Below are 27,341 nucleotides of genomic sequence, written 5' to 3'. Positions count from 1 at the left end.
AGGCCGTTTAAGTCTTGAAAGGTCAGCACCAACACTTTGAATTATGCTTGGAGTTGTACTGGGAGCCAATGTAGGTCTTTCTAGACCGGTGTTATGTGGCTGACCAGCGCAACCAAGGCAGTTTCTGTCCCATGATGAGGCCTGAATCCCAACTGGAATTCCTGCCAAGAAAAAACCAGGGTGTGGCGAGGATCCCGATCCCCCACAGAAGCACCAGATCTGAGTATCTTGACAGTTTGTCATCAAATGCTCTTGTGAAAGATTGACACACGTCTCCAGCCTCTCCATTTTATCACTGCGACAACCCTGTGAGGTGGTTTGGACTGAGAAATGGTGACAGTTGCTCTGATATAGACCGTGTGTAGAGTAGAAAACAATTAGTCTCCACTACAAAGGATGAGTTTCAAAGCTTTATTGCAGAAGAGTTTTAAAAGAGTTGAAAATAAAGCTTACAAAGATACAAAGTAATACATTGCTCTGCTGAGTTCTCGGGTTCCATTTTCTGCCAAAAGAGACCACTCGGGTTTCCAGCAATGAGTCATCATTTAGCCCAGGGTTTCCCAAACTTGGTTCTCCATCTGTTTATGGACTACAACTCCCATCATCCCTAGCTAGCAGGACCAGTGGTCAGGGATGATGGGAACTGTAGTCCAAAAACAACTGGAGACCCAAGTCTGGGAAACCCTGATTTAGCCGAAACCCTCAAAACAGAAACATCCCACAATTTGTTGCAGACAAACCTATCCTGTCTAATGCAAACTTCCTAAGCACATATATTTAATACTGTACATCAGCCAGTATTATTGATCGTGAAACTTACTAAGTTCAAAATGCAAAGCGACACATGATCAGATTAGCTCTTATTTTAAGAAGACGAGGGTTACCAAATTGATTAAAGTGTGGATTCTGACTAAACACCAGGAAGAACTTTCTGACAATAAGAGCTTTTCAGCTGGGGAACACACTCCTTTGGTGGGTTGTGGACTCCCCTTCACTGATTAAAATTCTCCAAAGGCCATCTGTCAGGGATTCTTCCATTGAGATTTTAGTATTGCAGGAGGTTGGACTAGATGTCCCTTAGGGCCCTTCCCATTCTACAATTTTATAGCTCTATATTTTGTGTGATAAGAGTGAAATGTGAGTGAAAATTGTTCCACATTCCATATATTTAAATTGTTTCTCTTATGTGAATTTGCTGGTGAATATGAACATTCCACTTTCACTGAAGCTCTTTCCACACTCCGAGCATTTAAGTGCTTTCTTGCCGGTGTGAATTTGTTGATGTGCAGATGTGATTACTAGCTGAAGCACTTTCCATACTGCACACATTTAAATGCTTTTTCATCCTGTGTGAGTTTGTTGATGTTTTCTACGTCTTCCTCTTTGACTGAAGATCTTCCCACACTCCATACATTTAAATCGTTTCTCCCGTGTGAGTTCTCTGGTGTAAAGTAAGGGTTGTCTTCCGTGTGAAGCTTTTCCCACACTCCATACATTTGAATGGTTTCACTCCTGTATGAATTCGTAGATGTTTTGCATGGGTTGAATGATCAGCGGAAGTCTTCCCACACTCCTTACATTCAAACGGTTTCTCCCCTGTGTGAGACCGTTGATGAATATTAAGATTTTGCCTCATACTGAAGCACTTTCCACACTCTGTGCATTTAAAGGGTTTCTCCCCTGTGTGAATTCGTAGATGTTTTTTAAGGTTTCCACTTTGATTGAAGCAGCTTCCACACTCGTTACATTTAAATGGTTTTTCTCCTGTGTGAATTCGTAGATGTTTTATATGGGATCCTCTATCTACAAAAGTCTTTCCACACTCCATACATTTAAATGGTTTTTCTCCTGTGTGAATTCGTAGATGGTTTATATGGGATCCTCTATCTACAGAAGTCTTCCCACACTCCATACATTTAAATGGTTTCTCCCCTGTGTGAGTTTGCTGGTGTGTAGTAAGGGAATGCTTCCGCCTGAAACACTTTCCACACTCCATACATTCATATGGTTTCTCCCCTGTGTGGGTTTGCTGGTGTGTAGTAAGGTATTGCTTCCACTTGAAACTCTTTCCACACTCCATACATTCATATGGTTTCTCCACTGTGTGAGTTTGCTGGTGTGTAGTAAGGTAATACTTCCACCTGAAACTCTTTCCACACTCCATACATTCATATGGTTTCTCCACTGTGTGAGTTTGCTGGTGTTTAGTAAGGCATTGCTTCCACCTGAAACTCTTTCCACACTCCATACATTCATATGGTTTCTCCACTGTGTGAGTTTGCTGGTGTGTAGTAAGGCATTGCTTCCACTTGAAACACTTTCCACACTCCATACATTCATATGGTTTCTCCACTGTGTGAGTTCGCTGGTGTGTAGTAAGGTAATAATTCCACCTGAAACATTTCCCGCACTCCATGCATTTGAATGGCTTCTCCCCTGTGTGAATTCTTTGATGTGAACTAAGGGATGTATGATCAGTGAAGCACTTTCCGCACTCCAAACATTTAAAAGGTTTCTCCCCTGTGTGAGTGAGTTGATGCTTTGTACAGTTTCCACTTAGACTGAAGCACTTTCCGCACTCCATACATTTAAATGGCTTTTCTCCTGTGTGAATCCGTTGATGTCTTGCATGGCTTGCAGAATCAGCAAATGTCTTTCCGCACTCTATACACTGAAATGGCTTCTCCCCTGTGTGAGTTCGCTGGTGTGTAGTAAGGTGTTCCTTCCGGCTGAACGACTTTCCACACTCCATACATTCATATGGTTTCTCCCCTGTGTGAGTTCGCTGGTGTAAAGTAAACTTTGTCTTCTGGATGAAGCACTTTCCGCAGACCATGCATTTAAATGGTTTCTTCAATGAAATTCCAGGTGAATTCTGACTATTGTTTCCATCACCTGCTTGGGGAGGAAAGAAAATCCTGTTAGGCTTCCAAGGAAGAGGAAGAAGTAATATAACACACATCTGGTGAAAATAGCACCTCTTAGGACTTCCGGGTCAGTGCCAGCGGCTAATGGCGGATTCTCTCCGAGCTCCGGAGGGAATCGGCTCCGTGGAAGACGGGTCCCATCGCGACGGCGACACGGGGACCCTTAAAAACCACAGGCGCTGAAGCCTGTGGGCGTGGTGGCTCGGCGGGCACCATTTGCGCCCCCCCAACCCGCGAAGAAGCCTTTTTAAAGGCTTTGGAGTGGGGGAAGGTGAGTGGCGTGGTGCTGTGAGCAGATCGCTACTTCTACGGAGCGAAGCCACAAGCCATGGCCGGAGAGCGCTGACTTTCTTCCTTGAATTTGGGACTGTAAAGTAACAACCCGTGAGTAATACGAAGTTTGGATTTAAAATTTTCTTCAACTCTTTGAATTTCGGTACGACCGGGGGAGGTGTCAAAAGGAAGTCCGCCCCCCCACTCATGTAGACAATTTGAAGCAAGAATTAAACAACTAAGGTTGAGAGACCATTTCGCTTCCTTGTGAAACTAAAGTTATTAACTCCACGATTTGGAAATAGAAGTATTGGGATAGAGGATAAGAACAGCCTTTTTTCTAAGAAAAAGAAGAGGAATTGACTAATAACCCCCCCCCCCCCCGAGATCCGGGAGTGATCCGTGAAAGAGCTGGCTCTGGAGACATAAGGAGTTTGACAGCTGTCAAGCGAGCTGTCAAGCAAGAAAAAGTTGTTTATTGATATTCTTTGCTGGTTATTTGTGTCGCATTTGGCTTTGAGTTGTTGGCAATAAAGAAGAAACAAAACAAAACAAAGTAACTTGACTGTTGGAGGAAAAATACTAAGTAACTAAAATCCCCCCAGAGGGGAATTAGAGACATTACAATGGCAGCAGATGGAAAAATACAGGCAGAGCTAAAGAGAATGTTTTTTCTTGTGGGAAAATTACAAGATCAACAAGAAGCTTTTGCAACAGATGTTATGGCCTTGAGTCTCAAAGTAGATAAATTTGCTGACTGTACAAAGGAACTGATTCAAAATACTCTGGCAGTCGAACAAGAAGATAAAGATGTTGTTTCAGAGGAGGAAGAAGGAGGAGTTGAAAAGTTGGTGGAGAAAGAGAACAACCAGAAGCCTTTAAAAACGGATTATAAGAGAAACAAGTCTTGGATGATAGAAATTTGGTCTGAAAACGAGAAGGAGGATCGCAGAGATTTTTTCATGGGAAGATTGGAAGACCTTTGGATTATAAATTTGTACAAGGCGAAAGATGGAGCCTTTGGACTATTTGGGATATTTGGATTTAAAAGGAATATGAAACACTACTTGGGCTCCACTTCCGAGCATGGAGGTTTGGTTGGAAGAAATGCAGATCCTATTGGGACAGAGCCTTTCCGAGACATGAAGTTCAATATAAAGGACTGTCAACAAAACCGGCTGAGAGGGACTGAGAGAGATTTAAGGGCCTCGGATGTGAGGGATCCAGGCTGAGAACTGATAGGATGATGGACACTCTTTGGGGATCAAAACCGGGAACGGGGGGAGGAAAGTTGGGATTGTAAAGGGTGTATAACTAGAATTTATTCTTTTTGCTATTTGGTGGGTAAATTTTTATGAAAGTTGGGAAATCGTTGGAAGGGAACTTGGGTCGACCTTAGAAAAGGACGTAATGATGGGTATTGTGTCCAATTCAATTATATAGGTAAAACTTATAAGGTTAAAAACTAAGTATATATAATCTTGAAAGTTAAGTATATAAGCTAAATTTATAAGAACTTGCTGAACTAGTTATTGGAATTGGGATACAAGAAGGGGAGGGGAGGGGAAGTCTGCAAAAAGGGTTAAGAAATTAAGGATTTGAAATTGTACATGTTTGTTTTTGTGTTTGTCTGTTTATGTTGTGTATTGTGTGTGTTTAAATTGTGTAAAACTTAATAAAAATTTATAAAAAAAGAAAAGAAAATAGCACCTCTTATTTCAATATCTCTTACGTTCTCACTTTTCATGTTCCATTTTTTTTAGGAATACACCTAAAATAATGTCAAAATATAGTAATGCGAGGTGTTACAATCTGGGCAGCAAATGAAAACTTTCCTCTTTTCCCTTGCCTGTGCCTAATTAAATCATCTCTGCCTCTTTAAATTGTGTGTGTGGCTGTACTGTTTTGGTTGTTACGATGTTACGTATTTTTCTTCGCTAATATTGTAAACCGTGCAGTGATGCTTAGATGAAGGGTGGTATATGAACAATTCTATCTAGACTTGGAAAAGACCCCGAGGGTCCTCTTGTCCAAACTTCTGCAATGCAGCAATCTTGACTTAAGCATCCAACCTCTGCTTAACAGGCTCCAAGGAAGGAGAGTCCACCACCTTCAGAGGGTATCTGTTCTACTGTTTAGCTGGATTCACATTTCTTGTAATCTGAATCCACTGGATTCCTACCCTCCAGAGATGAAGATAACAAGCTTGCTCCATCTTCACGTGACAGCACTTTAGATAAGATATCTGAAGATAATAATAATAATAATAATAATAATTTTTATTTATACCCCGCCCTCCCCAGCCAAGGCCGGGCTCAGGGCGGCTAACAAGCAATAATAAAAATAAGTTGAATAAATACAACTTAAAAACAAAATTAAAATACATTAAAACATTGAAAACATTAAAATATTAAGATGTAGCCTCATTGCAGGTAGAGAAAGGAAAAGAAAAAAGAAAGAGGGGGAGGGAATCAAATTTGCTCCAAGCCAAAGGCCAGGTGGAACAACTCTGTCTTGCAAGCCCTGCGGAAAGAAATCAGATCCTGCAGGGCCCTGGTCTCATGAGGCAGAGCGTTCCACCAGGCCGGGGCCAGAGCTGAAAAGGCCCTGGCTCTGGTTGAGGCTAATCTGACTTCCTTAGGGCCCAGGACCACTAGGGTGTTGCTATTGATGGACCTTGAGGATCTCTGTGGGGCATACCGGGAGAGGCGGTCCCGTAGGTACGAGGTGTACGAGGAAGATGGCATATCTCTTCCTAGTTTCCTTTTATTCAGGCTTAGCAAACCCAGCTTCCTCAGCTATTCTTCATAAGGCTTGGTTTCCAGTCCTTTGATCATGTTAAGCTTGTGGTGAGACAGGTACTACTGGCAACCCAGGTGTCCTCCATCTTATATATGTGCAGTTGGTTCTTCTGGCCTCATTGTAGAATCTGATATTCAGTCCCCACTGAAATTCATTTTTGCCCAGTACTCCAATTTGTTATGGTAATATTGAATCTCCCGCTTTGGCATAATCTGCACATTGGATGAGTAGCCATCCCCTCAATTCCTTCATCTAAGTTGTTTATAAAGATGTTGAACAACAACAGACTCAGGACTTTTATTGTTTTTTACCTCTCTTGTACGCCCAAGCTCATTCTTATCTTTCGTCCGCATGATCTTATCCTTGTTACTGCTGGCTACTCATTTATACTCTTCCTTCATGATTTCCCCTTTCTTCCATTTCTTATGCCCGCCTTTCTTAAATTTCAGCTCATCCGAAAGCTCCTTTTGCATCTACATCTGCTTCTCTATGTGCCTCCCGCTTGTCTTTCTTGTTGGAATAGGATAGGGGTGCCACCTGAGCCAGCAATGGATGCAGAAGTCCCACCAAGCAACATGGCTCCTCTTTCAGAGGGAGTGTAACCCCATCAAGAGCAGGCAACCTCCCAGCCATCCAGTCTAGGGAACCACCCATTAACTGGGCCTCTGTCTTATCTGGATTCAGCTTCAGTTTGTTGCCTCTCATCCAGTCTATTACCGAGGCAAGACAATGGTCTAGCATACCTGCTGCCTCACCTGTAGATGCAACAGAGAAATAGAGCTGAGTGTCATCAGCATATTGCTAACAACATACTCCAAACCTCTGGGTAACTCCACTTAGCGGCATCATATAGATGTTATTCAGCATAGGGGATAAAACTGAACCCTGGGGAATCCCACATTGAAGGTTCCACAGGGCTGAAGGATACTCTCCAAGCAACACCCTCTGAAAACAACCATCCAAGTAAGATCGGAACCACGGCAAAGCGGGGTCACCCACCCCCTAGCGCAAACAGCTGCTCTACAAGGATACCATGGTAGATGGAATCGAAAGCCGCTGAAAGGTCAAGAATTAGTAGGGACACGGTTCTGCTATCTCTTTCCCAACAGAGGTCATCCTACAGGGCAACCAAAGCAGTTTCTGGGCCAAAGCCCAATTAAAATAGATCTAGAAAATCAGCTTCCTCCAAAACAAGCTGGATCATGTCTGCAACCACGCGGTCAAGAACCTTGCCCAAGAAGGGGAGATCAGCAACTAGCCAGGAGTCCTGCAGTGGAAATAGCACCTAAAATTCAAAAGCCTGGGAGAAGGTTTTCCTCTTCACCATCTATTGATCCATCTATGTCCCCATCTCAATTCCCCTGGAACTCACCAGATGTCTCAGAGTGTCCTGGGAGAAAATGCCCAGAGGTTTTGGGGAGGGATGCAGGAGGCAGTCTGACAAGGTCAACTGTCCATCTTCCTCCTTCCATCCTTGCTAGGTTTGCAGGTTCAGGCGCTTTGGTCCTTCCTGAGGAGCTCAGAAGATGCAGGTTCCTGGGATGGAGGAAGAAGCAAAGGGAGCCTCAGAGGCCCGGCAGGGATTCTCCTGCCCAGAACATTCTGCTGCCCCTAGAAGAGTCCCAAAGGGGTTCCCCCTTCCCAACAGAAGCCCCATTTTAAAGGTTTTTTTTTGTTATACCAGTTTAATCTGTCCTCCCCCTCCCCCCCCCCCGAGCTTAAGGTAAAGGTACCCCTGACCATTAGATCCAGTCGTGGCCGACTCTGGGGTTGCGGTGCTCATCTCGCTTTATTGGCCGAGGGAGCCGGCATACAGCTTCTGGGTCATGTGGCCAGCATGACTAAGCCGCTTCTGGCAAACCAGAGCAGCGCACGGAAACACCATTTACCTTCCCGCCGGAGCGGTACCTATTTATCTAATTGCACTTGGACGTGCTTTCGAACTGAGAGGTTGGCAGGAGCAGGGACCGAGCAACCCACCGGGGCTTACTTATAATAATAATAATAATAATAATTTATTATTTATACCCCGCCCATCTGGCTGGGCCTCCCCAGCCACTCTGGGCGGCTTCCATAAAAACCACAAATACAGTAAAATATCACACGTTAAAAACTTCCCTGAACAGGGCTGCCTTAAGATGTCTTCTGAATGTCAGGTAGTTGTTTATCGCTTTGACATCTCATGGGAGGGCGTTCCACAGGGCGGGCGCCATTACCGAGAAGGCCCTCTGCCTGGTTCCCTGTAGCTTTGCTTCTCGCAAGCCACCCAGAAACAAGCACAAGGTGAGAGACTTTGGAGAAGACTGCTCCCCTCCCTCCCTGTAGCCAGGTCTTTCTTGACTTTTCTGCTTACTTTGTGGGGGGGGGGGAGGGTTCCCCTCCAGCCCCCACCCAACCATTTCTCCTTCTCTTCCCACAACCCCCTGGAACTCAGCACACCACTCCCAGCCTCGGATAGTGATGGCGATGATCCAGCCTCTTTTAAACTATTTTGCACAGCTCAAAGTTTAAACAAGTTGTGGCGTCTTATAGAATCATAGAGTTGGAAGAGACCACAAGAGCCATCGAGTCCAACCCCCTGCCAAGCAGGAAACACCATCAGAGCACTCCTGACATATGGTTGTCAAGCCTCTGCTTAAAGACCTCCAAAGAAGGAGACTCCACCACACTCCTTGGCAGCAAATTCCACTCTCAAACAGCTCTTACTGTCAGGAAGTTCTTCCTAATGTTTAGGTGGAATCTTCTTTCTTGTAGTTTGGATCCATTGCTCCGTGTCTGCTTCTCTGGAGCAGCAGAAAACAACCTTTCTCCCTCCTCTATATGACATCCTTTTATATATTTGAACATGGCTATCATATCACCCCTTAATCTCCTCTTCTCCAGGCTAAACATGCCCAGCTCCCTTAGCCGTTCCTCATAAGGCATCGTTTCCAGGCCTTGGAGGGGATGGGTAGCCCCAGACCCCTGCAGAGACTGACCCAGGTGGGCCTTTGGTCTAATTCGGTGTCATGCAGCATCCTACCTTGGGAGCCCCCAGGCACTGGGGGAGAAGCAGTTTCCAAGTGGGAAGGGGGAGAAAGGAATTCGGACCCCCTTCCCCCCATTTATGGATGTGACTTTAAAGAGACTTCTGGGCAGGAGGGAGAAACCAAGGCACCCCCTCTGGAGATTTCCTCGTCCAAGATGGAGCCCTTTCTTTCAAGCCCCGCCCCACATAACTGAGCGCGTGGCACTGTGTATGCATGTGTGTGTGTGTGCGCGCACACACATATACAGAAACACACAAGCCCCCTCAAGTGTTTTATTGTGGTAGCCAAAGCCCTCACGGCCCCATGGATTTGGCTCCAATGCTCCACCCCCCAGAACCAGAGAACTGTGGAGCTGGAAGGGACCCCTAGGGTCATCTAGACCAGTGTTCCCCAACCTTGGGCCTCCAGCTGTTTTTGGACTACAACTCCCATCATCCCTCGCTAGCAAAACCAGTGGTCAAGGATGATGGGAATTGTAGTCCAAAAACAGCTGGAGGCCCAAGGTTGGGGAACACTGATCTAGACCAGTGTTTCCCAACCTTGTGCCTCCAGCTGTTTTTGAACTACAACTCCCATCATCCCTGACTAGCAAGACCAGTGGCAAGGGATGATGGGAATTGTAGTCCAAAAACAGCTGGAGGCCCAAGGTTGGGGAACACTGATCTAGACCACCCCCGCGCAATGCAGGGGTCGCAAGGAAAGCGTCTGCCAAAGATGGAGGCCCACCCTCTTTCCCTACTTGGAGTCCCCCTCTTCTCAAGGGGCGCCCACTTCCGAGCCCCCCAAACAACCCACTCCCCCCCTGGGGGGTCATGGGTGGGTGGGGTGTGCTGGGTCCTCAGAGGCCTTGGGTCCCATGGCTTCCCTTCCCCCCACCCACCCAGGGGATCCTCCCATTCATCTCTCAGCCCCCCAGCAGCCCCCTCTGCACCCCGCGTCGCCCCACAGCCTCCCCTTCGCCCAAAGGACTCACCGCCCCAGAGGCCTCCCAAGACAAGCGGAAAGAGGAGGCGAGTCGGAAGGACGGAGAGAGGGGCCTTTCCCAGGCCGCTCTAGGCAACCGGGCTCTCTCGCTCTCCTTAACCCTTACGTGGCATCGCCGCTCAACGATTCCTGCCCAGGGAGAAAGTGGATCCGGATCCCGCCAGATTCAGGACATAACTCGGCAAGGCTCAGCTGGGCTCCCACGCTGGGAAAGGTGGAATGGCTCCGTGGCTACAACATGAGGCTCTTCATCCCAGGGTTGCGGGTTCGAGACCCATGTTGGGCTAAAGAGCCCTGCATTGCAGAGGGTTGGGCTAGATGACCCTCGGGTCCCCTTCCAACTCTACGATTCTATGATTCTCAGGGGCGCCGCCAAAGAGTTGTTCAGGGGCGGGAGGGGGGGAATGGACAGGGCCAGGCTGCAGGACCTCGGGCCCAATACGGGGGCAAGTGGGCTTACAAGAACAGAATCGGGGAATGGGAGAGTTTGAAGGGGACCCCCGAGGTCATCCAGCCCAACCCGCTGCAATGCTCGACTCTCCACGGAAGCATCCACGAGAGACGGCCTCCACTTTCCAGTCTGCACCCACCTGGTCCAGGGAGGATGCCATACCCGGCCCCCTTTCAAACAAGAGTTTCTCTCCCTGAGGGGAGCGGATGGGATGGAGGAAGTCGATGCAACTCTGCGGAAGGAAAGGGAATATTCTCCACCCGCCAAAAGAAAAACCCCTTCGCTTCTGTCAGCCTCCAGACATGGGTGCAGCCAGAGGGCAGCTGCAAACCACCCCCACTAAGTAAATGAATAACCGCCCCCACTAAGTAAAGGGGAATGTGCGCTTCCTTTATTCCTATATCTTGGGGTGAAATATACTCAGTGTGGATTCCATGCTCTTTATGGCCAATCAGGTTGCGGATTCACTTCCACCTGGAGCTGGATTGGGTGGCTCCTGCGGACCAATCAGACTGCTGCATTCTGGATCCTATTGTTCTAGGACGAATCAGACAGGCTGCCTTCTGGATCCTATTGTTCTAGGACCAATCAGACTGCTGCATTTTCGATCCTATTCAACTCAGTACATAACATGAGGGGAGGATTGGGAAAAGCATGGACAGGCGAAGAGAAGAGAAAAGTGTCTTCTCTCAGCAAAGACGCGTTGTGATGTTGAAATGAACTGGAGTGCAGGCAAACTGACGCCCTCACGAACTAGCCATTATTTACTACTTTTGCCATTTGACCTACGCAAAAGTAATAATAATAAAAAATTGTTGTTGTTGTTTAGTCGTTTAGTCGTGTCCGACTCTTCGTGACCCCCTGGACCAGAGCACGCCAGGCACTCCTGTCTTCCACTGCCTCCCGCAGTTTGGTCAAACTCATGTTCGTAGCTTCGAGAACACTATCCAACCATCTCGTCCTCTGTCGGCCCCTTCTCCTTGTGCCCTCAACCTTTCCCAACATCAGTGTCTTTTCCAGTGAGCCTTCTCTTCTCATGAGGTGGCCAAAGTATTGGAGCCTCAGCTTCAGGATCTGTCCTTCCAGTGAGCACTCAAGGGCTGATTTCCTTCAAAATGGATAGGTTTGATCTTCTTGCAGTCCATGGGACTCTCAAGAGTCTCCTCCAGCACCGTAATTCAAAAGCATCAATTCTTCGGCGATCAGCCTTCTTTATGGTCCAGCTCTCACTTCCATACATCACTACTGGGAAAACCATGGCTTTAACTATATGGACCTTTGTTGGCAAGGTGATCTTTATAAAAAAATTAAAAAAGGTAAAGGTACCCCTGCCCGTACGGGCCAGTCTTGACAGACTCTGGGGTTGTGCGCCCATCTCACTCAAGAGGCCGGGGGCCAGTGCTGTCCGGAGACACTTCCGGGTCACGTGGCCAGCGTGACATCGCTGCTCTGGCTCGCCAGAGCCGCACACGGAAACGCCGTTTACCTTCCCGCCAGTAAGCGGTCCCTATTTATCTACTTGCACTCAGAGGTGCTTTCGAACTGCTAGGTTGGCAGGCGCTGGGACCGAGCAACGGGAACGCACCCCGCCGCGGGGATTCGAACCGCCGACCTTTCGATCGGCAAGCCCTAGGCGCTGAGGCTTTTACCCACAGCGCCACCCGCGTCCCACTATAAAAAAATTAATTGACATCAAAATGCCATGATGGAATGGACAGCAGTCTGGTGATGCAGTTCCCCTGGAATTCCACCAGAGGGCTGGCGCCTCTCTCTGATTGGCTCCGAAGACAGGCAGACAAGAGGGGGCGGAGCCAGAACTTTTGGAGGGAAAATAACCGGAGCCGTTTCTGAGGCAGAGAGTTGGACTAGAGCTTGACCTGAGAAGTTAAGAGACGGGGCTCAGGTTGAGGGAAAGAGCTTGATTTGAGAGGAGAGACAGGACTGGATTTGAGAAGAGGGAGAGGGATTGTTTGGAGATAGGAGTTAGGGAGGAGGATAGGATTTGACAGGAGGAGAACTGGTTCTGATTTGGGTCGAACACCCACCCTGAGGAGACTGTCCATGGTGAGAGGAAAGACCCTCCCAGCTTGTTTTTTCTTCTTCTTTTTTTTAAAAAGATATTTATTGAAGTTTTAAGCAACAAAACAAACATCATATTCTAAACAGGGTAGGAAAAAAGAAAAAAAACACCATCACAATCAATCAAAGAAAAAACAGAAAAACACAATAAAAAACCCACCATAAAAAATAAAAGAAAAAAGACATACAAAAAACATAAAAAACCAATTTCTTAGTTATTATTCTCATAACCCTCCTTCCAGACTCCCTCACATCTCCCTTTTCTGTGTTCCGTTTTACACAATCTTATTCAGCAATGCCTCACCTTCTTTCAAATCTTATTTTGTATTATACATTTCAGCTATTATGTCTCCAATTTTTCCCTTTATTATCAATTTATTTAAGTTTGACATAATATTATCCTGGCTTCACCTTTGTTCTTATAAACCATTTTTTACATACTCCTTTCAACTATATCACTAATACCATATTATCTTTATATCCTGCATCATTCTAACATTCATACAATTTACAATACTTTTGCAAGTAATCTTTGAATTTCTTCCAGTCCTCTTCCACTTGCTCTTCTCCCAGGTCTCGGATTCTGCCAGTCATTTCTGCCAATTCCATGTAGTCTATCAGTTGCATCTGCCATTCTTCCAGGGTGGGCAAATCTTGTGTCTTCCAATGTTTTGCGATAAGTATTCTTGCTGCTGTCGTGGCATACATAAAGAAAGTTCTATCCTTCTTTGGCATCAATTGGCCAACAATGCCCAAAAGGAAGGCCTCTGGTTTCTTAGGGAAGGTATATTTAAATACCTTTTTCAGTTCATTATAGATCATTTCCCAGAAAGCCTTAACCTTTGGGCACGTCCACCAAAGGTGAAAGAATGTTCCCTCAGTTTCTTTACATTTCCAACACTTATTATCTGGAAGACCCTACCAGCTTGGATAGGGAGACCCAGTTGAGGGTCTGGGGAAGGTCTACAGACAGGAGTGTGAGGCAAGAGAAGCAGATCCTGGGGGGATTCAGGCTCCCCCTGGGTCACCTTCCAGTCAGGAGGGGGCAGCTCTTCTAGAGAGAGAAGACCCCCAAGCATAGCTGTCAACTTACAGATTTGAAAATAAGGGACCAGCAGCCTTGAAAATAAGGGACCAGCAGCCAAAATAAAGGACCTGCAGCCTCACCTGTTCCAGGCACTCCAGTCTTCCTGTCCTCCTGCAGCCTGGTCAAACTCATGCCGGTCGCTTCGAGAACACTGTCCAACCAACTTTGTAACCAGAGGTTCAACTGAATAGATTCTGAATCACATGCACCACAAGGCCTATGCAGCCTCAGCTTAAGATGGCTCCCCAGCCTGGCTTTGCACTGCAAAGTTTGCAGCAGCACGTGCAACAAAATGGCGTCCAGCATTCAAAAAACCCCTCAGCTTGCATTAACTAGCCACACACAAGGCATGCAAGCTCCCCAGTCGTTCTTAGACTTCTTATTGGGTGAGCAACACAGCCAAGCAACACAGTTGGAGCCGGCAAGGAGGGAGGGAGAGGAGCTGCTTCCTTTGAAATTTAAGGGACATCATTTAAGGGACATCCATCAATAAGGGACAGCAGCGGGGCATGGCGCTGGAATAAGGGACTGTCCGTTCAAATAAGGGACGCTTGACAGCTATGCCCCCAAGCCAGTCACAAGGGGGGAGGGGATCCCCTGGGTCTCTTATGCCATTTTGGAATTACCTCAGGAGTGGGGTTGCTTAGAGAGAGGGGGGCTGAGGAAAAGTGTCCCTCCCTCATGAACCAGGGTATTGATTGGGGAAGGAAGCTGTGTTGTTTTATGTAACTGCAGCACCTGCCATAACTAACAGAAACTGAAGTATAACAACTGTTTTTTGAATGAATAATAATAATAATAATACATTTTTATTTATATCCCGCCCTCCCCAGCTGAGGCCAGGCTCAGGGCGGCTAACAATAAAATAATAGTTACAGATAGGTAGCCGTGTTGGTCTGCCATAGTCAAAACAAAACAAAATTCCTTCCAGTAGCACCTTAAAGACCAACTAAGTTAGTTCTTGGTATGAGCTTTCGTGTGCATGCACACTTCTTCAGATACACTGAAACAGAAGTTGCCAGATCCTTCTATATAGTGAGAAGGTGGGGAGGGGTATTACTCAGAGGGTGGTGGGAATGGGTGATTGGCAGATAGCTGTGATGAGCCTGTTGACGACTCTTACCGACTGCAATGGGTCTTACAGGAAAAAGTAAGGGGTGAGAAGGTGAAAAATGGCTTTGTCATGTATAATGAGATAAGAATCCAATGTCTTTGTTCAGACCAGGTTTCTCCATGGTTTTAAGTTTCGTAATGAGTTGCAATTCAGCAGCTTCTCTTTCCAGTCTATTTCTGAAATTCCTTTGTAGTAAAACAGCTACTTTGAGATCTTGTATAGAATGTCCTGGGAGATTGAAGTGTTCTCCTACTGGTTTCTCTGTCTTGTGATTCTTGATGTCAGATTTATGTCCGTTTATTCTTTGGCGTAAGGTTTGGCCTGTTTGTCCAATATAGAGAGCTGAAGGAATAATACAACATTCTAAAATCATTTCATTAAAAAATTACTTCAAATCAAATTGATGACAACCATTGGGCTAGAGTTCTGTGAAGATTGCCAAAGGAGGGAGTCAGGCTGTGCCCTGGCCAAAGGCTTGGCGGAACAGCTCTGTCTTGCAGGCCCTGCGGAAAGATGTCAAGTCCTGCAGGGCCCTAGTCTCTTGGGACAGAGCGTTCCACCAGGTTGGAGCCGCAACCGAAAAAGCCCTGGCTCTAGTTGAGGCCAGCCTAACCTCTCTGTGGCCTGGGACCTTCAAGATGTTTTTGTTTGAAGATCGTAAGTTCCTCCGTGGGACATACCAGGAGAGGCGGTCCCGTAGGTACGAGGGTCCTAGGCCATGTAGGGCTTTAAAGGTTAAAACCAGCACCTTAAACCTGATCCTGTACTCCACCGGGAGCCAGTGCAGCTGGTATAGCACCGGGTGAATGTGATCTCACAGCGAGGACCCCGTAAGGAGTTGTACTGTTGTACTGTTTTATTGTTGTTAGCCGCCCTGAGCCCAGCTTCAGCTGGGGAGGGCGGGATATAAATAAAATTTATTATTATTTATTATTATTATTATTATTATTATTATTACATGGCGTCCCCACTCTCCCTCCAAAAGGGACCCACACAGCTGCACCACAGGTGCCCTGGGGTGCCAACCCGAATAAAATTTTGCAGGGTCCAGGTAAGGCCCACCCTGCATAACGGATCACAAGAATGCACTTCATTTGATCGCTCACTTTTGCCTCTCCAGGTCTTCAAGCTGTTCTCAAAGAATGCAGATGAGGAACTCTTGGCCCTCAAGGGGAAAAAAGTTTGTTGACAGGTTGTCATCAAATGGTCTTGTGAAAGGTTGACACACTCTCCCCCCCCCCCCCTTGCATGGATGCCTCCAATATAGGTGTTGGGGCAATTCTTTCCCAGAATGGAAAGGACACCTGCACCCCATCCTATACTTAAGTAGGAAACTCTTGGAGAGGGAACAACACCGCCATTGTATGGGCTATTGGTAAATTAAAGCCATATCATGGGTGAGAACATTTACCCTTTGTACTGACCACTCCCCTCTGAAATGGTTAAACCAAATGAAAGGTACCAATAGCAAACTAATAAGGTGGCGTCTGCAACTGCAAGACTACAATTTTGATGTCTCCCACATCAGAGGGAAGGATAATGTGTTTCCAGATGCCCTGTCATGATGAAACATTTCGATAAGTACAGGGGCAATCATGCTGTATATATGTTTATTTGATGAGATGTAATTGTTTGAAATGCGATTAGTTAAAATGCAAATTTAAAAGTGGTTAAAATGTATTTAGATCCTGTGTTTTTAAAGTGCAATGCTTATTCTAAAGATGTAAAAGAATATAGTCAAGTGTTATGCTATATAGTTATGTTTAGAACTTTATAGTGTTTATAGCTTAAACGTATTACAAAGTATATAAGGTACAGTGTGTACGATACACGTATATTTGCGTATTGAAACAGGAACCCCAGAATACCTTTTTACAATTCCTGCCCATCGCTGCATTGAGGCTGGCATATGCAATCTTGCCTACACAATGATTTTCAGGTGTGGGACATGTGATGGAAGTTTGTTTACTGAGCAAGTTGAATCACCGCCAGCAAACAGTTAACTAGCAAGAGCTCCTGACTGGCTAGAGCTCCAAGGGAGACAGTTGGAATGGAGTGAGAGACTGGGTGAGAGATTCATATCTGGTCTGTGAGGGGTTCCTTCTGACAGGAGGTAGAGCTGAGGACTCTCAGTATATATGCTCTCAGGGTCAGAATCACAGAACACTGTTATAATAAAAAAGACACAGTCCCACACGGTGTTTACAGGAAAAAGGGTCCTCAGAGGTCCAGCGCCGAGGGCCTTCTGGCGGTTCCCTCATTGCGAGAAGCAAAGCTACAGGGAACCAGGCAGAGGGCCTTCTCGGTAGTGGCGCCCACCCTGTGGAACGCCCTTCCAGCAGATGTCAAAGTGATAAATAACTACCTGACATTCAAGAGACACCTTAAGGCAGCCCTGTTCAGGGAAGTTTTTAACATGTGATATTTTATTGTATTTTTGGTTTTTATGGAAGCCGCCCAGAGTGGCTGGGGAGGCCCAGCCAGATGGGCGGGGTATAAATAATAAATTATTATTATTATTATTATTAATACTCTGACAGGAAAGGGCAGTAGTGATTCCGAGGCCAAGGTGGATTTGGGGGTCCTTAAGGAAACAGTCCAATTAAAAACCTAAGTTTCTGAAGAGTGTGAGTGTGTGTGTATGTGTGAAGTCTGATCTATGGAAGGTGTGTAAAAGAAAGTAACTGTAAGCTTGAACAGCATACAGCCTATTAACTTGAAACAGTATACAGTCATACCTCGGGTTATGGTTGCGTTTTTTTGGGTTGCGGAATGGGTTACTTCCGGGTTTTGGCGGTCACGCATGTGCAGAAGCGCTAAATCATGCTTTGCACATGCGCAGAAGTGCTGAATCACAACCCGCGCGTGCACAGATGCACCGCTGCGGGTTGCGGACATGCATCCCACACGGATCACGTTCGCAACCAGAGCATCCACTGTACATTTTAATAAATTGCAACATCACTGTTTGTTACATTTCTGTGGAAGAACCAAAACTCCTTGTTTACACCTGTTATAATAAGGTTTGTTTGCAACCAGTTTTCCCAAAAGAAAAACCCACTATTGCTCATGATTCATTCTCCACTGGGGGAATACACCTGAGGGAAGCAAATTAATTTGTGGCAGCGCCGTGATACGAAGTTAAAACCCACACAGAAACATGCTCACAGATACAGAACAACCAATTTAATAAAGTATTGAGAATATTTTATTAAAAGGAAAAAACGTTTCTGTCAGAAAATGGCCAGCAAGCACTAAGCCAAAGAGACTCGGGATGACCCAGTGCAGGGAGCTTCTGCATCTGAAGAGAATACTAATACTGAATTAGAAATGATGAGGCTAAGATTCAAATTGGCTAAAGTTGAAACAGAGAAAAACATAAGGTTGAAGCAGAGAAAGAAAAGGCAAAACTAGCAGCTGAACAGGCCAGCCCCTTTATTACCTATATTTAGGTATCAGGTAAAAACGTTCCCCTTCTCCCAGGCTTTTGGCTAATTGAAAAATCTATGGGGTTGTTTGGTTTGTTAGTTATTATGGTATGTATCTTCGTGTTTTTATACTGTAAATAACCCTGTGATCTTTGCATGAAGGGTGGTCTAGAAATTTAATTAATAATAATAATAATAGCAATAGATTAGATCCCAGGGTTTCTGTACACATCACAAGGGGAAAGCTCCATTAAAACCCATGGGATCTGCATCTGAGTAAACATGCAAGGACTGCACTATCAGCCTGAGCTCCAATCTGCAATGTGGGCTGTATAGGGTTGTACAGTGGTGCCTCGCAAGACGAAATTAATTCGTTCCGCGAGTTTTGTCATCTTGCAATTTTTTTCATCTTGTGAAGCACGGTGTCGGGAAAGTTTTGGAAAAGCTTCAAAAATCACCAAAGTCTTTAAAAACCTCAAAAAAGGCTACCACACCGCGTTCTATGAGTTGCTCCTTGAAGTCAAGTCGCAACTGTATTAACGGTGTTAAGAAAAAGGAAACAAACTTGCAAGACGTTTCCGTCTTGCGAAGCAAGCCCATAGGGGAAATCGTCTTGCGAAGCAGCTCAAAAAACAAAAAACCCTTTCGTCTAGCGAGTTTTTTGTCTTGCGAGGCATTCGTCTTGCAAGGTACCACTGTATCTGCCCTCTCCTCACTCCTGCATGCAATGTGGGAAGAATTTCTTTCAAGGTATCCACATCCTGCAATGTGTGTTTGTAGTGCAAAATAAAAAGAGGAAGAAAAGTATCTGTGTGGCCCAGGTTCTTCATGAAATGCAATCTAAGTTTGAATCCAAAACTACTGGCTTAGCTAGACACCACATGGCACCTCAAAACTAGGTTATGGGCACAATAACAGAACATTTAGGCACTTAAAAAAATGTATTACAAAGCTGAAAATGAACAAACCTCAGCTAAAATCTCATGTTCACTTTTCATATGGTTTCATATCATGCAGCAGGAGGCCTAGCACCTCCTTCAGCGGGAAAGGGTAACTAAACAGTCCTAAAAGCATATAAATAAGCTTACATAGAAAGTTTATTTTTGCCTGTTTTATTCACACACACACACACACTTGTGCCCCCTAGAAGCTCAGCTTAAGATGGGCAACACAATGTTATTTAAAACTGTGGCAACGAAACTGGGTAAGATGAATTACGAGGAAGTGATTAGACTTTTCCGGCATTTTTCTTCAGTAAAAGGGAAGTAACCTTCATTGCTCTCTCCCTCATGGTGAGATGTCTTCTTTTATTCATGAAACACTTTCTATAATATTTGTAGTACCGGATTCCACCATGACTGCCACCCCAACAGTCTTTTAAACCAGGATGAAGGTAGAATTTCGCAGATTGACCGGTCAGAAGAGAAGGCTGGCTGTGAGGATATGTTTGTGCTGTCTGACTGATGTTTGTGAAGCATTTGAGAAGGGGAAAAGTAGATCTACATCTGCCCTCCTCCTCCAGCAGCAGAGAATGCCAAATGGTGACGGGGCTCAGTCGCAATACATGTGCCTATACCAAACTGTGGGAGGCAGTAAAAGACAAGAGTGCCTGGAGTGCTCTGGTCCATGGGGTCACGAAGAGTGAGACACGACTAAACGACAACAACAACAAACAACATGTATCCAAAACCGATAGCAATTGGATCGTGGCAAGTTGCAAAATGCACCTAGTCCTTAGGGAGTTTCAAATGCTGCTCTTGCCTCTAGACAAATGAAGCACTATACCTGGAACTCAGGTACAATAGTGTTTTTTTTAAAAAGTGTGTTAAATGTGTTATAACACTGTGACACCAGATGGCGCTGTGGAGTTCCATTTTTCGGCAATGTGATTTCCCATTATGAACGTTTTACAACACGTTTTGCTGAAACTTTTTTGATGTGTCTAGATGCAGCGTAGATCTCAAGATTGCTGTGCTGTATTAATTTAAAAGGGGTTCCTCAAATGAAGGTCTCCCACCCAGAAAATAAAAAGAAAAGAGTGCAGGCCCCAAGTGAAAAGAGAGGCCTTTATTGAACTACAAATGCACAAAGGGACAGCCTCAAACATGAGGATGTGAAGAAACACATCAAAAGCTATGTTCAATATACACTTCTAGATTACATATGTGATTTCATTTGACCATCAAAGGATTGCAGCAATCTGAGTAGTCACCAACCCACTGTCACCATCCTGAACCAATCAAATATGACATAGCTCTTCAGCCCTCATCATAATATGTCTTTGTTTGTTGAGACACTGATTTTCCTATTCATTAAATGGCTCCCAATATTTTCTTTCATCTACCTAAATAACAATTCAAGACGAATCACAATCATCATGCCTAGCAATGGGCCTTTTCAATGTGGCTGGGCAATGACTCAAAAGAAAATGGAATCATCGAAATGATAGTTTTATAAAATTATTATTTTCATCATTTGTACAGCTCTCAGGGGAAAAGCTCCATTAAACTCCATGGGATCTACATCTGAGTAACATACAAGGTGGGAGTAGCAGTAACTTCTTTCAAGGTACCCCCACCCTGCAATGTGTGTTTGTAATGCATTAAAAAGAAAAGTCTGTGTGGCCCATGCTCATCAAGAAATAAAACGTGAGCCTCAAAAGGGTCTCTTGAGCTCTCTTACTGTATGCAAAGTTGTTTTATTTTTAAAACTTTCCAGCAGTTTTCCATGTACAGACACTCTGGGAACCCACCGGTAATTTCCTGGATCCACCCTGTATCCCTTTGTTAAAAATGGTGTTATCAGTGAGAAAATTAACCCCCACCTTAATCCCTGGTACTTTCTAAAATTTACTGTTATGGGTGGTGGGGGGAGAACACTGGACCTTATGCCAGATAGTATATGCCCCATTCTCAAGAGACGGTGTTCTCACATTTCTCTCCAGTGTGAATAATCTGGTGCTTTCTATAACTCGCACTGTAAGTAAAACATTTCCCACACACGGTGCATTTATATGGCTTCTCCCCCGTGTGGGCTCTCTGGTGGACGACCAAGGTAGACTTGTCGGGAAAACATTTCCCACACTCAGGGCACTTATGATTTCTCTCCTCTGTATGGATTATCCGATGTTTCATGAGGTGTGAGTCGCGTTGAAAACATTTTCCACACTCGGTGCATTTATAGGGTTTCTCCCCAGTGTGGGATCTCTGGTGGATCACCAATGTAGAGTTGGCAACAAAACACTTCCCACAGTCCATGCACTCGTAAGGTTTCTCTCCAGTGTGGAATTTCTGGTGTTGCCTGAGGGAAGATTGGTTGGCAAACCATTTCCCACACGCTGTGCATTTATAGGGTTTCTCTCCAGTGTGGATTTTATTGTGTAACAAAGCGGCTGAGTGGGAAGCATAACTTTTCCCACATTCCATGCATTTGTATGGTTTCTCTCTTGTGTGGACTCTCTGGTGGTTCATCAAATCACCTTTTTCAGCAAAGCCCTTCCCACAGTCCATACATTTGTAAGGTTTTTCTCCCATGTGGACTCTCCGGTGGTGAGACACGAGGTTAGTGTTTTGAGAAAAACATTTGCCACACTCTATGCACTCGTAAGGTTTCTCCCCAGTGTGGACTTTCTGGTGGCGCCTGAGAGGATATTGTTCGGCAAACCATTTTCCACACACGGGGCACTCATAAGGTTTCTCTCCAGTGTGGGATTTCTGATGCCTCACAAGGTGAACTTTACGAGAAAAGCATTTGCCACACTCTAAGCACTTGAAAGGTTTCTCTCCAGTGTGGTCTTTCTGGTGGAGCCTGAAAGTAGATGGTTCAGCAAACCATTTCCCACACTCGATGCACTCGTAAGGTTTCTCTCCACTGTGGGATCTCTGGTGGATCACAAGGAGAGCTTTTAGAGAAAAACATTTGCCACACTCCTCACATCCGTAAGGTTTCTCCCCAGTGTGGGATCTCTGGTGGATCACAAGGTAACCTTTTTGAGAAAAACATTTGCCACACTCCCCACACCCATAAGGCTTCTCTCCATTGTGGGATCTCTGGTGGATCACAAGGTTATATTTTTGGGGAAAGTATTTGCCACACTCCCTGCATTCATAAGGTTTCTCCTCCGTGTGGACTCTCTGGTGGATCATAAGGTTTTCTGAGCAGGTAAACGTCTTCTTGCACTCAGGGCATTCGTATTCCTTCTCTCCCTTGTGGATCCTATTGTGTCTCACTAGTTGACACCGTAGAGCAAACTGTTTCTCACATTGCAGGCATTTGTGCGGCTTGTGTCCATGATGGTCTCTCTGGTGTTTGACAAGATCAAGTTTCCCAGTAAAACACTTCCCAGAAGAACTACAAATGTTCTTTTCCCCGATGCCATTTCCTGGGACAAATGGTAAACAGGAAAATGAGAACATGAACTTTGGAAACAATGAATATTTGTGTCGTTCATCTATGGAACTCAATGCTGCACAAAGATAAGAAAGGGTATGTGTATGCAAGGGGCTGGAATAACCTGACTTGCCCAACCCCCAGTTCTGGGAACGTTTAAGAGGGGACCTTTAAGAGCCACGGCCAAAAGAACTGAGAAGTATAAAACATTTTAAGGAGGGCCGGAGCTCCCATGCACTAATGTATTGGCTTTTCCCCCAGCCAGAATTCAGTTGCAGCACCTTTCAGGTGGGTGCCATTGCCATTCTAAGAGAGGTGTTCATGGTGAGTTCTAGAAAAACTGCGCTTACCCGACCTTTTGACCAGTTTCTTGCTGACTTAAAATCTGATATATACGTTAAATGAACTGTTAAGCATTAGTTATTTAGTGTCGCACAGAGAGATACCGTATTTTTCAGTGCATAAGACACCGCCGTGTAAAAGACGACCCCTATTTTTAGGGACCACAAATAAAGGAAGTGGGGGGGGGGGGAGATTGCCCAGAGTTGTTAAGCTATTTGGGGGGGGGGGGATTCCTGACAAATGCTCATACGCCTGACCGCCACTGCCAATCGCACGCCTCTCCGAAGCCACCAATCCCAAGCATGCTCACAGCCAGCAGCCACTAATTGCCCACCAAATTGCTGCACCAGCCAATCGCTAGCAGGCCTTGCCGCAGCCACCAATTACATGCCTAATTGCTGGTGACAATCTCCTGCTTGCGACTGCCACCAATCATGCGTGTATAAGAAAACCCCTTAAAAAAACCACTGTCTTTTTCACAGAAAAATATGGCAACTAAATTTTTATTGTATCATGACTATGTCAGCGCAGTACTTAAATATTTTTTTTAAAAAAATGCTGCCTTAAGGACAAAATGAATTTGAGCAAAATACAATATATATGTTTGACTAGATCCAGGCGCTCTTGGACGAAACTGGTTTTCCTAGATTCGTTTCAATAAGGGTTAAGGCCCGGTTTGGGCACAAATCTGCTTTTGTCACCCTGTATGATGACCTTTGTCAGGGGAGAGACAGGCACAATGTGTCCTTGTTAATTCACTCCACTATGATGATCCTTGTGGTTGCCCCCATGGTAGATAGATATGGGAAGCAACGACTCATTCCATCCACTCTACTGAAAGACCCAAAATGTGTTATTGCTGTGGGCTGTTTTTATACCAGCTTGTGTAAGAACTGAGTATGCTTTTTCCTTTTCCTTTTCCCTGTTGTGCCATTTTTATTATATATATATATATATATATGTATGTATATATTACCTAGGCAGCTCATGTTCTCGTCGTTTTCCTCCATGACGCTCCCATGCAAGGCTCAGTTTTGCAGCAGCAATCCCTCCTCATCTCTGAAAAAGCCAATCAACATCTTGCAAGGTCACTGGACGCTAGGAAAGAAGGAAACAGAAAGAGAGAACTTGCTGAATCCCCATATTCCCCTGAATAAACAGCTCAAAGCCAGTAATCAGGAAGAAGGTGGAGTTTGGAGTACATTATCTTCAGATTTAAGGCCTGGAGGGGGGGGTGCAGATTACCAGTGTGGGGGTAGAATGGTGTCAGGGTAGTTGTAAGAGTGCTGTTAATGGAAAAATCCGAGGGCTCCCTTGGACAAAAACAAAGACACCAACCAGGATAACTTGGAGCAAAACAGCAGCCTGTAGGCTTGGCCTTTATTGATCTGTTGCAACAGGGTGCTCCCCTCACTTGCAGGAGAGAGGAAGGACCCACAAAAATGGTGTGCAAGGGCTTATAAAGACTTTTGAAATTGCCACCCTGTAGATCAAGACCACCCCTCAGATACATCACACCTACATCACAGAAAGGAGGGGTTGAGGGAGGAGTTGTGGTGATAACCTGAGTGTCCTGTCACCTGGCTGGTTCCCTCTTTCCCCCTCCCCATGAGTACTTTCCAGGTGACAGAGGGGAGTTTGCAGTTTCCTGCCCCCAGAGGGAAGAGCTGATTATTGTCCTTTGTTCCACTCCATGCTGGATCCACTCCCGTATGCAAGTTCTTTGTGATCTTGATTGTCTTCTGTCTAGGACCATCAGGGTTGGCATAGCAACTGGGCAGGGCTCCTGTGGATGTGCTGGGATGCTCAAGGGATTATGGCTGGCCTGTATCAAACCTTCCCCATTTTGTAGTCCTTCCTTCATGGAGTCAAATAAAAGTGGAACAGTGCAAATCAGATGTATGGTTGATTTTCTATGAATTTATAACAGAAGCGTAGCGTATGTAGTGTGTGAGTGTGAGTGTGTGTGAAGTTTGTACAAACTGAATGACTGGGGGGGGGGTTCCTGCGACAGTGCTAGACTAAATCCACTCTCTCTCAGCCTAACGGTATCTTCACAGGAACATTGTGAGGAAGAAATGGGGAGAGGGAGAACCATGTATCACACCTTGAGGTCCTTGGAGGGAAAAATAGGGTCATAAATGCAATAAAGTACATATTGCTTATTTAATTTATATGCAGAATACATCATGCGAAAGGCTGGGCTGGATGAATCCCAAGCTGGAATTAAGATTGCTGGAAGAAATATCAACAACCTCAGATATGCAGATGACACAACCTTGATGGCAGAAAGTGAGGAGGAATTAAAGAACCTTTTAATGAGGGTGAAAGAGGAGAGCGCAAAATATGGTCTGAAGCTCAACATCAAAAAAACGAAGATCATGGCCACTGGTCCCATCACCTCCTGGCAAATAGAAGGGGAAGAAATGGAGGCAGTGAGAGATTTTACTTTCTTGGGCTCCATGATCACTGCAGATGGTGACAGCAGCCACGAAATTAAACAACGCCTGCTTCTTGGGAGAAAAGCAATGACAAACCTAGACAGCATCTTGAGAAGTAGAGACGTCACCTTGCCAACAAAGGTCCGTATAGTTAAAGCCATGGTTTTCCCAGTAGTGATGTATGGAAGTGAGAGCTGGACCATAAAGAAGGCTGATCGCCGAAGAATTGATGCTTTTGAATTATGGTGCTGGAGGAGACTCTTGAGAGTCCCATGGACTGCAAGAAGATCAAACGTATCCATTCTTAAGGAAATCAGCCCTGAGTGCTCACTGGAAGGACAGATCGTGAAGCTGAGGCTCCAGTACTTTGGCCACCTCATGAGAAGAGAAGACTCCCTGGAGAAGACACTGATGCTGGGAAAGATGGAGGGCACAAGGAGAAGGGGGCGACAGAGGACGAGATGGTTGGATAGTGTTTTCGAGGTTACCAGCATGAGTTTGACCAAACTGCGGGAAGTAGTTGAGGACAGAGGTGCCTGGCGTGCTCTGGTCCATGGGGTCACGAAGAGTCGGACACGACTAAACGACTAAACAACAACAACAACAACAATAATTAGTTGTTGTTATTATTCTTATTATTATACCCACCCATCTGGCTGGATTTCCCCAGCCACTCTGGATACCTTACAATATATAAACAATGTTATAAACAATATAACAAAAACAGCAAACATTACAAACCTCCTGATACAGGGCTGCCTTCAGATGTCTTCTAAAAGCTACGTACAGCCAATCAGAAGCCGCGCTTTGCTTTCCGAATGTTTTGGAAGTCAAATGGACTTCCGGAATGGATTCCGTTCGACTTCCAAGGTACAACCGTAGTTGTGTTGAGTTATTTCAACTGCTTTTGTTTGATTTGCTCATTGCAAACAGCTGAGAGTCTGTAAACTTTGATAATAAACCTGATTTGCAATGGGGATTGAATAATTTCGATTGCAAGTGTATATAAAATTATTTGGAGAGGCCCAAAGGATCTTTCTTAAAAATATGGGCAACGCACACTTCTGCAAAATCACACAATCAATAAAGAGAAAAGTGGGGCCCTTTGCACTCTGCAAAATGTTTTTCTGTATAGAATTATTACTGTAATTCATGTCATTGTCATACTGATTTATATATTTTAAGGAGAAAAATATCTCAGAGCGGTTTGCAACACATTAAGTTCAGAATAAAACTGGGTAAAGTAATACTGTATATAAAATACACATTCAAAGCAACATATATTTTAAATTTTTTCAAAAGAACACATTACAAAGGAGGTCAAATACAGACTGCACATTTGACGCAGCAAAGTTAAACAAAACCATTACCTTAAACATTTCAAAAAGTTTGCTAGATCAGAGAAAGCAGAACGCCTTGCAGCTCGCCCCCGTTCACTTTCTGTCTCCTCCACCTTAGCAAGAGGCGAATCTCCCTCCGTCGAGCCCCACCTCCCTACATAATTCGTAAAGACCCTATCCTTTCTCTCGGTCGCCTTCCAGGAGCACAAAGCGGGGCTGCAAAATCATGCCTTCCCCTTCATTGCGGCTGCAAAATCATGCAAGAGAGAAGCGAAAGCAAGAACTCAGATCACTCGAGAAGGGGCTCCCCGTCTTCCTGATCCAAGGTCAACGCACACCCCCCCCCCCCCAGAAATAAAGGGGTCCCTTCTGATCCCACCCTTACCAGCTTTTGCAAAGTGGACACCACAGGCTTTTGCTGCAAATCTTGCAAATCCTTCCTGCCCATCCAACAGAGGCAGCTGACCTGCCGCATTGCAGCTGCAAGGGAGCCTGGGAGATAAAGAGCTGCTGGGAATTGTAGTCTCTTGTTGCTTAAAAAAAAAAGAAAAAAGAGGTTTCTGGGAAGTGTAGCCTGTTCCCTTTTGCGTCGTCTGCGCGCAAAAACCTCCCGAAGCGCACTCTGCAAAAGCTAGTGAGTGGCGAGATCAGAAGG

The 27,341-nt window shown here is 45.2% G+C and overlaps 1 protein-coding gene across 1 annotated transcript; it reads right to left on the bottom strand.

Moving 5' to 3' along the window:
• Positions 1–397: 397 nt before the first annotated feature.
• LOC114592451 (uncharacterized) lies at positions 398–27,324 on the bottom strand. Its single transcript, XM_077923630.1, is given in 9 exon segments — positions 398–1,420; positions 1,422–2,895; positions 5,383–5,445; positions 7,375–7,538; positions 9,025–9,197; positions 10,606–10,698; positions 21,090–22,555; positions 23,882–24,003; positions 27,072–27,324. Coding segments are annotated over 8 exon segments (3,546 nt in total). The 5' UTR covers positions 23,916–24,003; positions 27,072–27,324; the 3' UTR covers positions 398–1,341.
• Positions 27,325–27,341: the final 17 nt, after the last annotated feature.

Source organism: Podarcis muralis, chromosome 2, assembly GCF_964188315.1.
Source record: "Podarcis muralis chromosome 2, rPodMur119.hap1.1, whole genome shotgun sequence".
NCBI classification, from domain to species: Eukaryota; Metazoa; Chordata; class Lepidosauria; order Squamata; family Lacertidae; genus Podarcis; species Podarcis muralis.
Note: the sequence above shows the minus strand (reverse complement) of the source record. Positions and strands in the feature narration are given on the sequence as shown.